A 16,669-nucleotide genomic window follows, 5' to 3' on the forward strand; every position below is an offset into this window, starting at 1 on the left:
AGACATTCAATGATGTGCATAACTGGGGGCAGGCAACCAAGCTCCAACAGTGTCTAGTAAATTTGGTGTTTGTGGAATATTATGAAATAGAGTGAGATCTATAAATGTAGTTCTTGCCGTATTTATCCATCCTGATTTCCAAGCTTACCAAAATGCTTAAGAAAAACGAGCCAAGCATCATAAAAGACTCAAAAGACATTTGAAAACCACAAAGATGATCCACCCTGCATCTATTCTAGTACTATCAGGGTCTTTCCTACCCCAAGCATATGTTCTGAACACACCATAAAGGAAAATTTCTCAAAGTATGGTCTAGAGACCAAATACATCAGAATCATTTGACATTCTTGCTTAACATGGGTGTTCCTGGGCCCTACTCCAGGTATATTGAATCAAATCCACTGGAAATAGGCTCAGGGATATGTAATTTAAATAAGCACCTCAAGTGATTCTTGTATCCACTATAGTTTGAAAATTTTAGCTGTAGCAGAATCCTTCCTAACTCAACACTGACTCAGCATTTTTACAAACCTATTTCCAAAATTGGCCATTCCTCTTCCCTGCCCCACCTAACCACCCAGTCAAAGTTATATGGAAGAGAAAGTTCTTGGCCACTAAAGCAGCAGAAAGCCTTAAAGCATTATTTGGAAAATGGCTGTGTTTTCACTAATGACGAAAACCGACTATTGCAACCGAGGATAGCATCCAATTGTTCAAAGATTAAGCCAAAGGTCAATTCATTGGTTCTGTATCTTTCCTAGTGCCAAGGGCAAGGCAGGCTAGGCCAAGTAGAGATAGCAAAGAGCAGCTAGCCATAGGCATGTTAGTCAGGTAGGTCAGGGAGAAGTGTTCATAGCTAAAAACCCAGAAAGACTGGTGGAGCTGGGAGCATTTAATACTAGAAGGTAGCTGTTTGGATATTTACAGCAAGGTGTAGTGTTAGATGAGCTAAGACAGAGGGGTGAGGAGATACTGAGGACAGTTAAGGCAGGAAGAGGACATTGATAACACCCAGCAGAAGAATTCAAGAAACAGGCTAATCTAGTAAAGGCCAAATTAACAGACATATTAAGACAATGTACAGACAGGTACAAAGATAAATGCACAACTCAAGGTTTATAAGATATATTAAATGTGTACCTGCGGTTGGGGTAGGGGGTGGGACTGGAGAAAAAAATCAGAAATAAACTAAGGGCCTAGATGGACAAATGATGATAATGTGCTGTGACCTGGGGAATACGCTCAACTTTCTGAGTCTGAGGTATAAGTAAAAGATACAAAGGAAAAGAGGTAAAGAGAACACAATTCTCCACACAAATACTGGTCAGCTCTCTAGTGAATTAAGACTATCATCCCTACTTAAATTCACTGTCCCTCAATTTGCTATCTTAGAGCTAAATACAAATATAACTGGGATGGTAAAAATGAGGTTATATTATCTGAGAGAAAGTAAGTGCCTCTTTACAATTCCATTCTGGTTGCCTTTTAAGACAAGCCATTAATTACATATCAACAAATGATGGAGAAAGATTATTTAACTTTTTTAGGTAAACTCATTAGACATAGCATTCTGTTGGTCTAATTAAAACTTTATCTCAGAACAATTCCTTTTAATTGAATAATATATATTCACTGCCAGACATTAATAATAAGAGGGTCTCTGCTGATGACTTTAGAAGCACCACATAATTATCTCTTCCACTGCCAAAGTAAACCCTAAGTTGCGCTGCATTCGTTCTTTTATGATAAATCAAATTCAAATGTGTGACACAGAATTTCTCAGATAACCTAATAAAATCATTAACTGGAAAATATTCATTTGCATAAGGATGTCAACAAGAATTTAAAAATTAAATTAGCATTTGAAATCTTCAGACTTTCGGTTCTTTGGAATTAAACTTAAAAGCATTACAAAGCCAAATGTAATTTAAATGTCTTCACAGTTCTCTACCAGTAAGGATAACGCTTCTGGGGAAATAAATTTAACAATCAATTTAAAAGGTTTTAATGAACAAATTATTATGCAACTCAAGATTTTCTTATTTAGGTCTGTAAAGTCACCTCTATTTTGTTTAAACGGTTCTTTAAATCAAGCAGTGTTGCAGTAAGTTTGTTATAATTAGTGATAATATACCTTCCCGATTGTTTTCAGATTCAAAATAACTTTACCCATAAGTAAAGAGATTTAAATTTATATTTTGGCTTTTGCTCATACAACAGAGAGATGAATGAAATAAAGTCTTATTTTACTTACAATGTTTATTTAAGCTGCTTGATTTTCAGTGGTTTCAATTTTCGTTCCTTGTACAGACACACAAAACCATATCATAAAGAAACTTTAAAGTGACAAAAGGAGATTAATAAGACTGATCATTGTTTTTATATTCCTCCAATGCCTTTTAACTGTAATCACCTTTTGCTCTAAACACTATCTGGAACATATTGACAACATTCTTCCTTTAAGAATTATTCAGAACAAAGGCTTTAGTTTTGCAAATCACCAAGGATTATTAGGCTACAGCTATACACAAACTCGGGCTCAACTGCTGACTGGTCAAATCCTTGAGCTTAACCTAGAAATAGTGTTTTTACAGTTACTCTTTTTGTAATATAAAGAAAACTGTGTTAGCTTTCTCTCTGGGTCTTTTACTGGTTAGGAAAGTCACAACAGATTTCTAAAAATATACTTTGATAATCTCTATACTTTTATCTAAAAGAGCTGCATCCCCCAAAACAAGAAGCTTAATGTAGATAATTCATTTACTTGATTTCTGATTCAACTTCTTAATCTAACAGGTTAGACCTCTAAATTATTATTATCTAGTCTTTATACTCTAAGATAAAAATTTACCCACGCAGGCCATCTTAGTTAACTAGATTTTCAGAGACAATAACACTAGAAGTAAAAAATATGAATCAGATTTCTCTGGTATTTGTTTTAAACCCATAAGCCACAAATATTTTATTTATTTTTAATTGACAGACCAAATCAGAAATTCCTGTGAAATAAAAAGAGTAAAGGGAAGATGATGTACTATAGAATTGTACACCTGAAACATATAGTTGATGTCGTCCTATTAAATTTAATTTTAAAATAACGAAAAAAATGTAAAGGGAAAATTAGTTTATCTTTTTTATGTGTTTACTTGTTTATGTTACGGCGGTCAATATTACAGATAAAATTAATTGAATCATGACAAATATGTTTAATTGTTGGTAATTGTTAGATTAATGAAAATATTTTTAGAGTCTGCATTCCTATATTTTTCTTGAGAAAGCAGTTCAAAACTAGCCTATTGAATGAGGTGGCCATCTGGTGACGGAAGAGAGCAATGCAGACACTATTTTACGTGAACTTAAACATCATAAATTATTCTGCGGTCTTCAACCTTTTTGGTACCAGGGACTGGTGCTCCTATGAGCATCTGATGCCCCAGTCGCTGAGGTGGTGATGCTAGCGCTGGGGAGCGGCTGCAAATACAGATGAAGCTTGAGTAGCTTCCGGATCCTACCACTCACCTCCTGCTGGGCGGTTGGGTTTCTAACAGGCCAGGGACTGGTACCGGTCAGTGGCCTGGAAGTTAGGGACCAATTGAACCACTAATTGGTGCGTTCTACACGCACCAATTGAACTACAAAAAATATAGTGGCACCATCCAACAGAAATATGTCACATATGTAATTAAAATTTTTCTAATCAACGCTTTTAAAGAGTGAAAAGTAACAATGTTAATAATACATTTTTACATAACCCAAGATAACAAAATTTTATTTTAACATGTAATCAGTATGAAAAATTTTTGTTTTTGTGTGTGTGTGTGGTTAAGTCTTCAAAATACGATGTGTATTTTACAACATATCTCAATTCAGACTAGCCACATTTCAAGTGTTCAATAGCCACATGCGGCTGTAGCTACCCAATTGGACAGTGCGAATCTAGAGAATTAAAGGAGAGCTGCGGTTACTTTGATATGCCCTTGTCTAAATTCATTCATTTCTCAGCTCCTCTACCCACTCTTTGAAAAGTTCCTCCCTTTCCCTCTTTAAATTCTACTTTATTTTGGAAATATTGTTTGCCTCCTGAACATCTTATAACGCTTAAACGGCCCTCGAAAGCCTGCTCGAGAACAAGAAGACCCTTGGAGGGTCCATCTCTTCTCTGCAGGGCCCATCTCTTCTCCGCCCCTACGGACGCCGTGGCGTTCGTTTGTCTGCGCGGTCCTTCGACTAGGCTCGCCCCGCGCTAAGCGGCTTCGGGCGGCGGTCATCTACATTCCAGGAGGGCGGCGGTGGCCAGCAGCCAGAGGGAAGCCACGCCGGGTAATCAGGACCTGTCACGGTCGTCGGGCCGCATTGTGACATCAGAGCGCCGTTACTTCGGTGTTCAAGTCTAGGCTCCAGGCTTCCAGGCCCCGAGGGTCAAAGATTTTCAATGGGAGAGAGCCGGGACTGGAGGAGGCAACGACTAGGTCCCCGCCACCATGCCCAGAACTCGTTGCTTCCAGTCTCGGGATCTGGCGAAAGCAGGTGAAAACTCGCGCGCCAGCACAGGGAGACCCGAGGGCGGAAAGCACCACTCGGTTTCTGAGGACTACCAGCGGGGTCTTCCGGGTGGACCCCTACCTCTGCTGATTGGTTGGAGGTTACCGCCACGTGATCCAGAAACAGGTCGGCGCTGCTTTCCCCGCCCCTTTCATACCCCTCCCCACCCCAAGGTCGCTGGAGGCTGAGAGTGGGTTTCCTAGGCAACCGCTGTGGGGAGCCTGTACACAGCAGGTCGGGGCTGGAGAGGGTGTCGTGCCCGCTGCTGCAAGACAAGGATTGAGAGGTCAGAGTGGACTCTGCTCTGTCTTGGATTGACCCGGAATCCATCCTCTCTCTGGGATAAGGTGAGTGTCTGCCACCTGGTATGTATGGCCTTCGGGCATACATTACATGTTGCCAGACCCTGGGAGTCTTTGCTCCCCTCTGTCTTGGCTGCACCAGGAGGAAGACAAGAGAGGAGCGAAGTTGAAGTCAAAGGACCCGGTAACGGTGCAATGGAGATAATATGAGAGACAAGGACGTGGCTTTATCTGAGGTCTGCAGTGAATCGAGCAAAGCTTAAGAGTAGGAGGAGTGGGAGGGTGACCCACAGCCATTTGTGCGGCCTTTTATGGCACAGGTTAAGGTACTGGGCTAAGCAAGTGCTCCTTGGCCAAACTCGATACTGCTCACTTCTAGTGGGGAAGGGCGTTCACCCCATCAGTGATAATAATGGATTCTGATCCCTTTATACCCAAGGGAAGAAACAATTTGACCATAGAGAGTTTCCAGTTTATAGAAAAGAAATTTGATTTTCTCAGAATGACACTCTACCCAGCTCTCATGGTAGACAAAAACACGGTCCTTTACACTCTAATTATTACTATTCTCTGGTCATGTACAGCAAGTATTTCTTTGTTATACCATAAAAGACTCTGTGGTTATGACAATTCAAACCATTCAACAGTTTTTTTTTTTTAATCAAATACCAAGTATGTGCTAGGCACTATGATACATTCATCGTCCTTGCCTTCAATGAACATGTAACCTAGTAGGGAAGAAAGACCTGCAAGCATCACAATATCGTGGGACAGGTGCTGTATATAGGGCATATGCTGGCCTCAACTAGAGTCACAAAGAAGAGGATGATTATAACACCTGGAGAGAAAATAAAAGTCTTCGCCCAGAAGACCTTTAATTTACATCTTTAAGGATTTATGGAGAATGGCGTAAAGTCAAGAGAAAAAGACATTTTAGGGTGGGGAAACACCATATGCCGAAGTACAGAAAATATCCCAGCCTGTTCAGAAAACTATAGGTGTCACCAGTGCTCTGGGGCGTTTGCGGTTGATGAGCTTGAGAGGTAGGCAGGAGTCAGAATGCAGAGTTCATGAATACCTTCTAAGGCGACTAACATGAGCAGATTTATCCTTCAGGAGGCTGGCTGTCACAGTAGTGTAGAGGATGGATTGGAGGTAAGTGGGACTATAGGGAAGGCATCCAGTTAAGATGAAGCAATGAGGACCTGAACTAAGGCAGAGGCAATTGGAATGGAGAGGAAAAAATTTCATAAGACATGTAAGAGGTATATGCGGAAGGATTTAATGAGTGAGTGAACAAGGGGGAATGAGTAAAAGAGTTTGTGAGGGTAAGTCCCAGGTTTCTGACTTGAATGATTAGAAAGACAATGTCTTTTACCAAGAGAAGGCATAAATCAGGAGAAGCAGGCTGGTTGGAAAAATATGAGTTCAGTTTTGAACATACTGAATTTGAGATGGCTTGTGACACATTCAAATGTCGCTTTCTATGTGGGTATTTGGATTTGTTGTATAGGAAAGAGGAAGATAAAGATGAATAATTTGTTTTACCAAGAAGGAAATAATTGATCAGAAAAGTACGTTTGAAATAACAAGTAAGAGAAGCCAAAGAGAAAAAGTCAAACCAAAGAAGAAAACCTAAAAAAAAAAAGTCATCAGCATTGTCAAATGCCATGTCAAGGTCAAGTTAAGTTGAGAGCTGAAATATGTCCAGGTATTTGGCAAGTAAAAGATTATTTTGACCTTGACCCAGTAAGATTGCTGAGAACTTAATGGAGGGAGTGAAGTATTGCTAATGACTTACTAGTTTTTCTGTGAAAGTATCAAAAACAAGTTTTTCTGTGAAGGTATCAAAAACAAGTTTTTCTGTGAAGGTATCAAAAACAAGCTATCCACAGAAGACAGGACAGGAGAACATTTTTATTTTTTAAGATAGGGACAACCTAACATTCATATATGGAGAAAAAAGAGACCCTAGAGAAGAAAATATAGGAACAAGTGAGAAAGATGAACATTTTGACAGAGCAATGTTCTGAAAGAGACTTAACAGAATAGGAGCAGTACACAGGAAGAGAGATTCATTTTGGACAAGAGAAATAATACTTTTACTAAGACAAAAGTCAGAAAGAGAAAGCAATACATTTTTAAGAGGAAAGGGAATTTAAGGAATGCATATATGATGGCATCATTGTTTTCTGTGAAGATAGGGTCAAGATTATCTGCTGAGAGAGAGAATTTAAGAAGAGTGATGGAAGTTTAGAATAATCCCTAAATCGTTAGTCCCAGATCTATAGCTCTAATCCTAATCTCTCTAAGAAAGGAAGTTGAAGGAGAAAATATAAAATATCTGTTGTTGAAGATCCAGCTGAAGTTAGAGGTCAAGCATTTGTAGTGACTTCAACCCCATGATGGTTATGTGAACTCTTCCAGCAGAGAGGAGAAGTGATTAAATCAATGGTTATGTGAACTCTTCCAGAGCAGAGAGGAGAAGTGATTAAATCAATCCAAGATTTGAGATTTGAAGGTGAAAGTTATAGAAGCTCCTGATGGTTCCTGGTTCCCTGTAGGGATTAGAGATGCCCTGTGGTCTATTAGATGGGCAGGCCCTGAGAAAAGCTTTCCCAAAGCATAAGAGAGTGGATAGAAGCTGGCTAACAGGACATACCTCCTGATGGAATCACGTTAGCTAGAAGCCTTGAGCCCACTTGTGACCAGAAAAAGCATACAAGGCTTATAAGTACCAGGAAAGTTCAGGCTTCTCATAATTTAGATTTAATTATTCAAATGATATAATTTGGAGTTTCTAAATTAAATTCTGTTTTGCTAATTGACTATTGAATTAGAATGAGATTTTTTCCTAAATGAGGGCATTGATGAAGGGAAAACAGTGCGAAGTGAGAGATAAGGTTGGCATCCCAAATATGGATATTTCTCCATATTTAAGTAGTCTTCTTAAATAAATGGAGAGCTGTGCCTTGTTCTTGAGGAAGACTCAACACCTTCAAGATGGAAGTTCTTCCTAAATTAATCTTTACAATGTAATCTCAAAACCCTATGTGAATTTTTAAAAAAACAAGTACAAAATAATCATAAATCTTATTTGGAAAAATAAATATGAAAGAATAGCCAGAAAATTTCCAAAAAATAGTATAAGATGAGAATTCCCAATATAAACCATAGTAATTAAAACAGGATAATACTATAGGAATAGACAGTGCATAGATTAGAAAGTCCAGAATTAAACTCAAGTATATGTGAAAGTTAGTGAATAACAAAGGGAAGTTAATGTCTTCTGAAATAAATATCTTGGATATAGACTACATAACTTAGATCTCCATTTGGTCACTGTGGAGGTACTGAGAGGAGGCTTTGCCCCTTCTGTGGGAGTCAGAAGGCAAGCTTTCCTTTGGCGTTCACAGAGATTAAACCAGAATGCAGGGGCTTCTCTTCTGCTACAAGTCCTCCCTTACTTGGTGTGCCATCCAGAAAAGCCTAGGGAGGGAAAACTGGTCTGCATCTATCTAAGGGCCTTGATGAGGACCTAAATTCTTTCAGATTGTTCCTTGCTAAGTGCTCCCTTGCCTGGCCACTCCTACAGCCCAGCCTATGCTATAATATCTTGGGGTTGTCCAAGAATGGGGTATGAGACAGTTGCCAATGGGAGGCATGGAAGAAGTGATCAGTATTACCTTCAATATAGATCCATCATCTAACTACTCACCATCTCGACTACTACTATCTTACTCCAACCACCATCCTCTCCCACTTATATTATTACAACTGTCCCTTAACTTGTCTCCTTGCTTGTGCCCTTGACCCCTACATATTTTCAACACAGTAGCTAGAGTGATCCTTTTCAGAATGTAAGGGAACTTGTGTTACTTTTCCACTCAAAATCTCCATATAGCTTTCCATCTTACTCATAATAAAATCCAAAATCCTTGCAAAGACCTACAGATCACAAGATAGCACATGATCTGGCCCTGCATTACCTCTCTGACCTCACATCCTACCAGTCTCCATTTTCCTCGCTGTGCTGCATCCACATCATTTTCCTTGCTATTCTGCAAACATGCCAAGTATACTCTCACCTCATTTTTTTTTTTTTTTTGCATTTGTTCTTTCCTCTGCCTGGATGCATTCCCCAGATTTCTTCATAGCTTATACTCTCTCATTTCTTCCAGCTCTTTGCCCAAATGTAACCTTATTAGAGAAGTCTTCTCTTTCCTCCCACCTCATCATTCTCCAACTGGTAGATATTAGGCCCTCAATACATCTAGTAATGAATGAGCAAGTGACTGAACAGATAATCCAGTGTATTGGGATAATTTTCTGACTGTATTTTTCTTTGTGATGCTAGCTGGGTTCCTTCCCCTCCTCGACTCAGCATGGTGAACGATGGTCCCTGTTTACAAAGCCTGAGTACAAATACAGACTGTGTGTAGTACTCTGATATGGATCTCAAAATCCTTTGATTTGGTCCCTTTGAATGGTTCACAACCACCCTCTTCCCAATAACTGCAGCTCTGAGCTTAGGGAGTTTTTTAGGCTACTTTTATACAATTACTTTTCCTGGTTCATTGAATTTTGGGCTGGTCTGTACTGATGGGCTTTTCTCTCAGTCCAATGCTGTCTGCTTCATTTTCATTCAAAAGACTTTTCTCAATATTTTTGGCAATCAATGCTCTTTTCCTAACACTACTATATATTTCTTTCTTATTTTCACATTTCCCTAGTTATTCTAGCAGGATTTGGGAAGAGGAGTTAGGTAAATACATGGACACCAGTCCCCATCATTTTGCCTTATGATTTTAATTTGTTTTTATCTGAGGCTTCTACCACTATCACCATTGTTTTACCCCAATTCCAACCACTCTGGTCTCCTCACCGTTCCTTGAATATACCTAGCATAGACCTACCTTAGGGCCTTTGCACTTGCTGGGTGGGATATTCTCTCCCCATGTATCTTTATGGCCCATTTCCTACATTACTTTGCATAAATGAATAAAAGTGAGCACATAAATGCTTTTTAAAATAGATATTTAAGTAAAATTTCATTTAAATATGTACATATATATATTTCACAAATCTTAGGAATCTAATTTTTTTCCTCAAAGTGAACCTATCCCTTTAACCAGAACTCTGATTAAGGAACATATCTTCATCAGCACTCCAGAGCCTCCCCTTTGTCTCCTAGTCACTCACCCTCAAAAGGTAACTACTCTCCTGACTTCTAATACCACAGATTAGTTGTTTTCAAATTTTGTATGCATGTAGTCATGTAGTATTTATTCATTGTGTGGCTTCCTTTGCTCAACATTGTGTTTGGGCGAATTATCTATGTTGGAAGAAACACATTTCTTTCTCATTCCACTTCTAGATATAAACGCAGTAGAAATGTGCACCTATGTCCCAAATTGCAAAAATGTTCAGAGAAGCACTAATTAGCTCCAAATGTCAATCAACAGTAAAACGAATAAATAGTTATATATTCATACTATGCAATATTATACATGCTTTTTAAAAAGCGTAGGTTTTTTTCTTTTCTATTTTTGCCTAGATCTAGCCCCATCCAACCTGTCATGCCTATTATAACCACATCAGCTTTCACCTGCATCTAAGGTAACTCATAACAACTTAGTATGTATCTTTCCATATTTTCTCCTTGCAAAATCATACACACACATATACATATATACATGTACACACATATCTATATCTATGGAGGTTATTACTATAAAAAGTGGGATCACAATATACACCATTTCTACATCTTACTTTTCATGTCATAACATTAAAACTAGGATTCCTGTATTTTTAAAATAATGTATGTCTGGAATAATATAATGAAAATATTAAAAACTGAAAAACTAGGTTAAATTTTATTGATGATATTTAGGTATTAATCAGTTCATATCATCTCAAATGAAGAAGTTGGCTAATTCATTTTAATAAACATTTATTGCCATGCCAGGTATGTCGCTGATCCTTGAGGATTCTTTTTTTTGCTCTCTAAGTACACTTAGAAAACTGAAAGACATGAACTGGGGACAAGGTAAGGATGTAGATGAGAGATGACCATTTTTGTCAAGTGATAAAGGCTCACAGTGTGGAAGAAAATTATACCTGTTTTATTTGAACCCAGAAGATAGAATGACAACAAGTGGGAAGGAATTATGGAGAGACAGAATTAAATTCAGAATAAAAAATAACTTTCTAACAGAAAACTTCAGAGATGGAATGAACTGTCTTGGGGCCCAGACATATTTAGTATTGTACTATGAAGATTTCGAGCCACAAGTGGGTAGGTAGCTCCACCTATGTAGCTTTAAGGTCTCTTTCAACATGGAATGACATAACTCTAGTGTATATTTCAATTTTTTATTTTCCCTAATAGATAATATTATTATGACCCTTATTTTTAATGGAAGATGATTGAATGTGAAAACCTAAACCAAGAAGAAATAGTTAAAGAACTGGTAAGTCAAAGTCAAATTTCTTTTCAAACACATTTGCAAGAATATTCAATGGGACTTTTGTACACTCCTTTTTGGAGCTTTCATAACGATTTCCCCTACTACATGACCTTTGGAAGCAGAGAAAAATCACATTCATGGTACAACTTACCTTCTTGTGAGAGTAAAAAATGGCAACAGTGCAATCGACCATTTATAATTTCTATTGGCAAAAATAATTTTTTGATTATTTTATTTTTTAGACATTTTTTATTTTAAATAGGCAATAACTTGATTTCTTTTTGAAAACAGTGTTTATGCAATGGTTTATCTTATGAAATGGTTGGACAAGAAGGATCAGATACTTCAAAACTGGAGATGTTTTTCTCAGGGTATCCACGTATAGTCGGATTATCATTATTTCCTAATTTAACAAGTCTCACAATTGTTGCTCAAGATATAAAAGAAATTTCAGGATTAGAGACTTGTGCACAACTCAAAGAACTCTGGATTGCCGAATGCTGTCTAGAAGTAAGTCTATAACTTTATAAGAAATATTTTATACTGAATTCATTGGTTTTGGAAACATAAATCATTGAACTATATGCTTGAGATACAGATCAGTACAGATAAATGAGGGAGGAAGGGAAGAGACCATACCTGATGAATTGCAATAAAACTCTTTAGCCAGTAAAGCAGACAAAAAAAACCAGATAAATGGGCAAAAGATCGAAATAGATTTATACCAAAAAAATAATAATAATAAAGAATTAAAACATAGACATATTCTACTTTTTAGTAATCAAATCAGACCAAATAGTACCCAGTATTGCTTAGTAATGAAATCAGTTTACTTAAACACTATTGGTAGTGTACAAATAATAACATTCATATTCAAAAGCAATATTGCGAAATATATAAAGAGCCAAAGAAAGATACATGCCATTTGACTCAGAAATCCCTATTGTAAATTTTATTCTAGAGAAATAATTCAAAAGCAGAAAACTACTGTATGCATGAAGTTAGTTGTTGCAATATTATTTACAATAGCTAAAATTTTGAAATATAAATATGCCACATATAGAGTTGTTTTAAAGAAAGTGATTATAAATGTCATGAAACATTTTGTAATAATTGAATATTATAATTTGAAAACTATGGAAACATTTTAGACAGTCTTAAGTTAAAAAATACTCACAAAATTATATAGATAACTATATAAAAATAACTATAAAAACTATATAAAAATAACTATATAAAATTAAAATTTAAAGAGAACATGAAAATTGAAAATAGTTGTATTTAGGTGGAGAGATTACATGTTTTTTCTTTTAAAAATTGAGTTCACTTTACTGGACATTAATTTTGTAATAATATGTGATTTTTAAAAGGAAACGTACTTAAAATCTACTTTATTAAAAGGATTAATGACAAACAAGCTAACATTGTTCAGTCTGCTCTTTTTTTTTAACAGAAAATTGAAGGTCTTCAAGAATGTAGAAATTTAGAAAAACTGTATTTATATTATAATGAAATTTCCAAAATAGAAAATTTAGAGAAATTATCGAGATTGGAGGTTCTTTGGCTGAACCACAATACAATTAAAAATATTGAGGTAAGATAATTTCATTGATTTATATGTAAAGTTAATTACTACTATGGAGTTTAAACCACAGTGTCCAAGATCATATTATGCACAAGGGTCCAAATAGTCATGATTTGTTTAATTATTGTTAAGAAGAGCTAAGAGAACTTTATATACATTATTGTTATTTTTTTTACTCCTCGCATCAAACCTGAAAGGTAAGGTGTTATTTCTTCTTTGGAGATTTTTAAAAAAGAAGTGTAGAGAAGTTTTATATATAACTTGCCTAAGATTAGAAATACACTCTGTGATGTGTTTTTTTTCCTATTCCTCCTCCTCTTTTCCTCGCCACTCCCCTTCCTGCTCCCTCCTCTCCTCCAATAATGCCTTCCAGGTTCCAGAGAACAAAGATGGCTCCATTGAGGTGCTCAGTGCTCAGAACACCTGGAGTACTAACCAGATTGATCAGATGGTTTATAAATATAGATTTTAATTATTTCTCCTAAATTACATATTATCTAAATTTTTAGGGCTTGCAAACTTTGAAGAATTTAAATGATCTCAACCTTGCTGGAAATCTAATAAGCAGCATTGGTATGTACTGTTTCATTTGGAATTTGAGATAAAGCTACACTAATATTTATTTAATCACTATAAAAATTATATATTTCTTTCTTTTAGACTTTTTTGTATGACATCTTTACAAAGCATTTCAAAATCTATGACTATAGAATGTGAAAATATTGCCCATTAATCAGTGGTTACTAATTTTACATTGTTACTGTTAGTCTTATTTATATGCAATAAATGATATGGCCATATACAACTCAGAAATGTGACAAGATAGGAACAGGAGGTAAAACAAGACATTTAATTTTTCTTTCATCTTGTTTTTTTAAATTAAAGGTCGATGTCTTGATCCCAATGAACAACTGGAAAGATTAAACCTTTCTGGTAATCAAATATGTTCTTTTAAGGTATGTTTAAGTGGAATAATTCAGTTTTATTTATCAGCCTGGATCATGAACCATCCTATTGCAGAAAATGGATTAAATAGCCACCTTTTAAGAAATAATTTAATTATTTTGGACTACCCGGTACTGCTGGAAATTTTAGAGTTAGCCTACTAAATTGACACTGTTAAAACCAAACAAATGATATGACACAACTAAAACCAAACAAATAACTATTTACTTGGCTTTAAGATAACACTTTCTAGTTTTCATCCAATCTTCCTGGCTATATCTCCAGTTTTCTGGTTTTTCATCTCCTCCTAACATCTGAAAAACAAACTGCTCCAGGTAAATCACAGGAACTTTTCTCATTTCAATCCTGAGCATCTATCTGCTTTCATTGTCTAAATAACCTCATCATGTCTTGTGACTTTAAATATCTTTTATCTACTCATTACTCCTAAATTGGTATCTCTACTTTCCCCAACAACTCCCCAAAACTGTAGACCTCTCCTATCCTAACTCAAACTGATTTCCCCTCCACCAAACCTTCTCCTCCTGCAGCCTTCTCCACCTCTCAAAATGGCATCTTTGTTATTCTAGTAACTTAAGCCAAAATCCTTAGAGTCATTTTTGACTCTTCTTATTCCTTCATACTCCATATCAAATCCACCAGCAAAATCTATTGGCTCTACCTTCAGAATATGTCCAAAGTCTAACCATTTTTTACCACATGCATCACTACCAACCTTATTTAAGACACCATCATCTCTAACCCGCATTACCAGAAAAGAAAGGAAAAAGCTCCTAACAGATCTCCCTTTGTTTACCCGTTCACTACTATCTGTCTGTTCTCCATATAGCAGCCCACTCCTTTACAAATATGTCAGATCAAATCATTTTCTGCTCAAAACCCTCCCTTGGTTTCTCATCTCTTTCAGAGTAAAAACCTGTTCTTACAATGACCAACAAGACTCTAAATAATTCAGTCTCCCACCGGTCTCTTTAACAATAGCTTCTACCACTTTCCTCTTTGCTTACTCCATTCCAGCCACTATGGTCTCCTCACTATTCCTTACACACACTCACTCACCTTAGGGGCTTTGCTGAAATATTCTTCCCTCATATATTTTCGTGGCTCATTTCTTCATTTCTTTCAGGACTTTGTTCAAACGTTATATCCTTAGTGATGCCTTTCCCGCCCAATTTAGGTAAAATAGCAACAACCCATACTACCCTTCTCACCCTGAAGTACTCCCATCACTCTTTCCCTGTTTCATTTTTCCTCTTAGCATTTGTCCACTTCTCTTACTAGAATTCAAGCTCCATGAGAACAGGAACTTTGCCTATTTTTCTCCCTGCTATATGCACAATGCTTAAAACAGTACTTGACATGTAATAAATCTCAATAAACATTTGTCAAGCACTTGAATGAAAGAGAAAAAACATAAAAATTCTTAATGTTTATGGCATATAATATGGATGAAAACATGGTATTCATAATTTTGACAGTGTCAGATCAAAGGAACATATAACTCTTCCTCTAGACAATACTGAATAAAGATAAGTAAATTTACTATAGAAATAATTTTGAATTAATCAGTATTAAAATAAGCATTCTTTTACTCAGAAAAAAATATGACACCAAAAATCTGTGGAATGAGGCAGAATGTTGTAAGCACCTTAAAAAGAAATTTAAACAAATTTTATTTTCTTGGTCAAAATCAAGAGGAAATATTTGATGTGAATCTTGAAAGGTTGATAGAATTTCAATAGGCATTGTAGGATGATCTTCTGGGCAGTGGCAGGTAGGCATTCTAAGATGGGGAGAACAATGTGTACAAAAGGCATGGAGAAAAGAAATCAAAGGGTATATTTGAGTAATAGCAAAAGAGGTCAGGGGGAGCTATGAAAGAGAAATTCAGAACACTATGGGAGGTAATGTTTAAGTTAATATACGAGACATGAGTAAGAGTTTCCTAATGAATGAAATTTGGGGCAAAGGTGTGAAGGACCTATGTGGTAGAAAAGAACTTGGCAAATTCAAGAAACTAGGAATCCTGAGCATCTCTCCCAAGCTTGGGAGATGAAACAAGGCTCCCGGAGGTGATTCCTAGATTGAGTCTTGACAGATTAAGAGGTAAAATGGGGTGAAGTGCAGTCCACTGTCCACTCAAAGGCAGCAGCATAAGTGAAGTTCTAAAAATAAGATAGGGTCTGGCACATTCTGAAACTTCAAGTTGTTCAGTATGGCTAAAACATAAAATGTTAGAGTTTAAATAGGAAGAAGCAAGAGCCAGATGCCAAATAAAGGAAGGTGTAAAGAGGACTTAAACTTCAGGATAAAAATGGTTAAGGAGAAACAAACTGGAAGTGTATTATCAACCCCTCCTCCTCCAAAGGTTGTGAGCAAAAACAAAGCTCTCAGGAGAAAGCTAGGTTTCAGTTGTCTTTTAGAGGCAAAAAAGGCATTTACAGAAAAAACAAAAATATTTTTTAAATAACTAAAAATCAGGAATTCGCTGATGATTCCAACAAAGCAGGGGTCCCACAGCCTCTAATGAGAAGAGCAGATCTGGAGGCTGAAGAAAATGGCGAGCAGTGTTCCTAGGTGGTAAGGGCAGGGAATGGTGGTGAAGAAAGTAGGAGACCTACAGATACAGTAGGAGCAGTAGAAAACATCTGTGCAGAGGAGGAAATGTTGGCTAAAGGAATAAATGTGCTCAAGTGACTGGTTCCAAGGTTCCAGTTGGAATATATAGTTTAGTAAATATTCTCTGTTTTTTTTTAAGTGCATTTAAAATGCCTAGTTATATAGTCTATATTTAATTACTG

The 16,669-nt window shown here is 36.6% G+C and overlaps 1 protein-coding gene across 1 annotated transcript in view; it reads left to right on the forward strand.

Annotated features, from left to right (window-relative positions):
* Positions 1–5,939: 5,939 nt before the first annotated feature.
* The window catches only part of LRRC9 (leucine rich repeat containing 9), an 80,435-nt gene continuing 69,705 nt past the window's right edge, over positions 5,940–16,669 (forward strand). The window contains exons 1-5 of the mRNA XM_039864744.1: positions 5,940–5,999; positions 11,609–11,827; positions 12,771–12,911; positions 13,412–13,475; positions 13,788–13,858. Of these exons, the coding sequence (XP_039720678.1) occupies positions 5,940–5,999; positions 11,609–11,827; positions 12,771–12,911; positions 13,412–13,475; positions 13,788–13,858 (555 nt within the window). The remainder of the gene's footprint in view (positions 6,000–11,608; positions 11,828–12,770; positions 12,912–13,411; positions 13,476–13,787; positions 13,859–16,669) is intronic.

This window comes from Pteropus medius, unplaced genomic scaffold, assembly GCF_902729225.1.
Source record: "Pteropus medius unplaced genomic scaffold, Ma_sr-lr_union100, whole genome shotgun sequence".
NCBI classification, from domain to species: Eukaryota; Metazoa; Chordata; class Mammalia; order Chiroptera; family Pteropodidae; genus Pteropus; species Pteropus medius.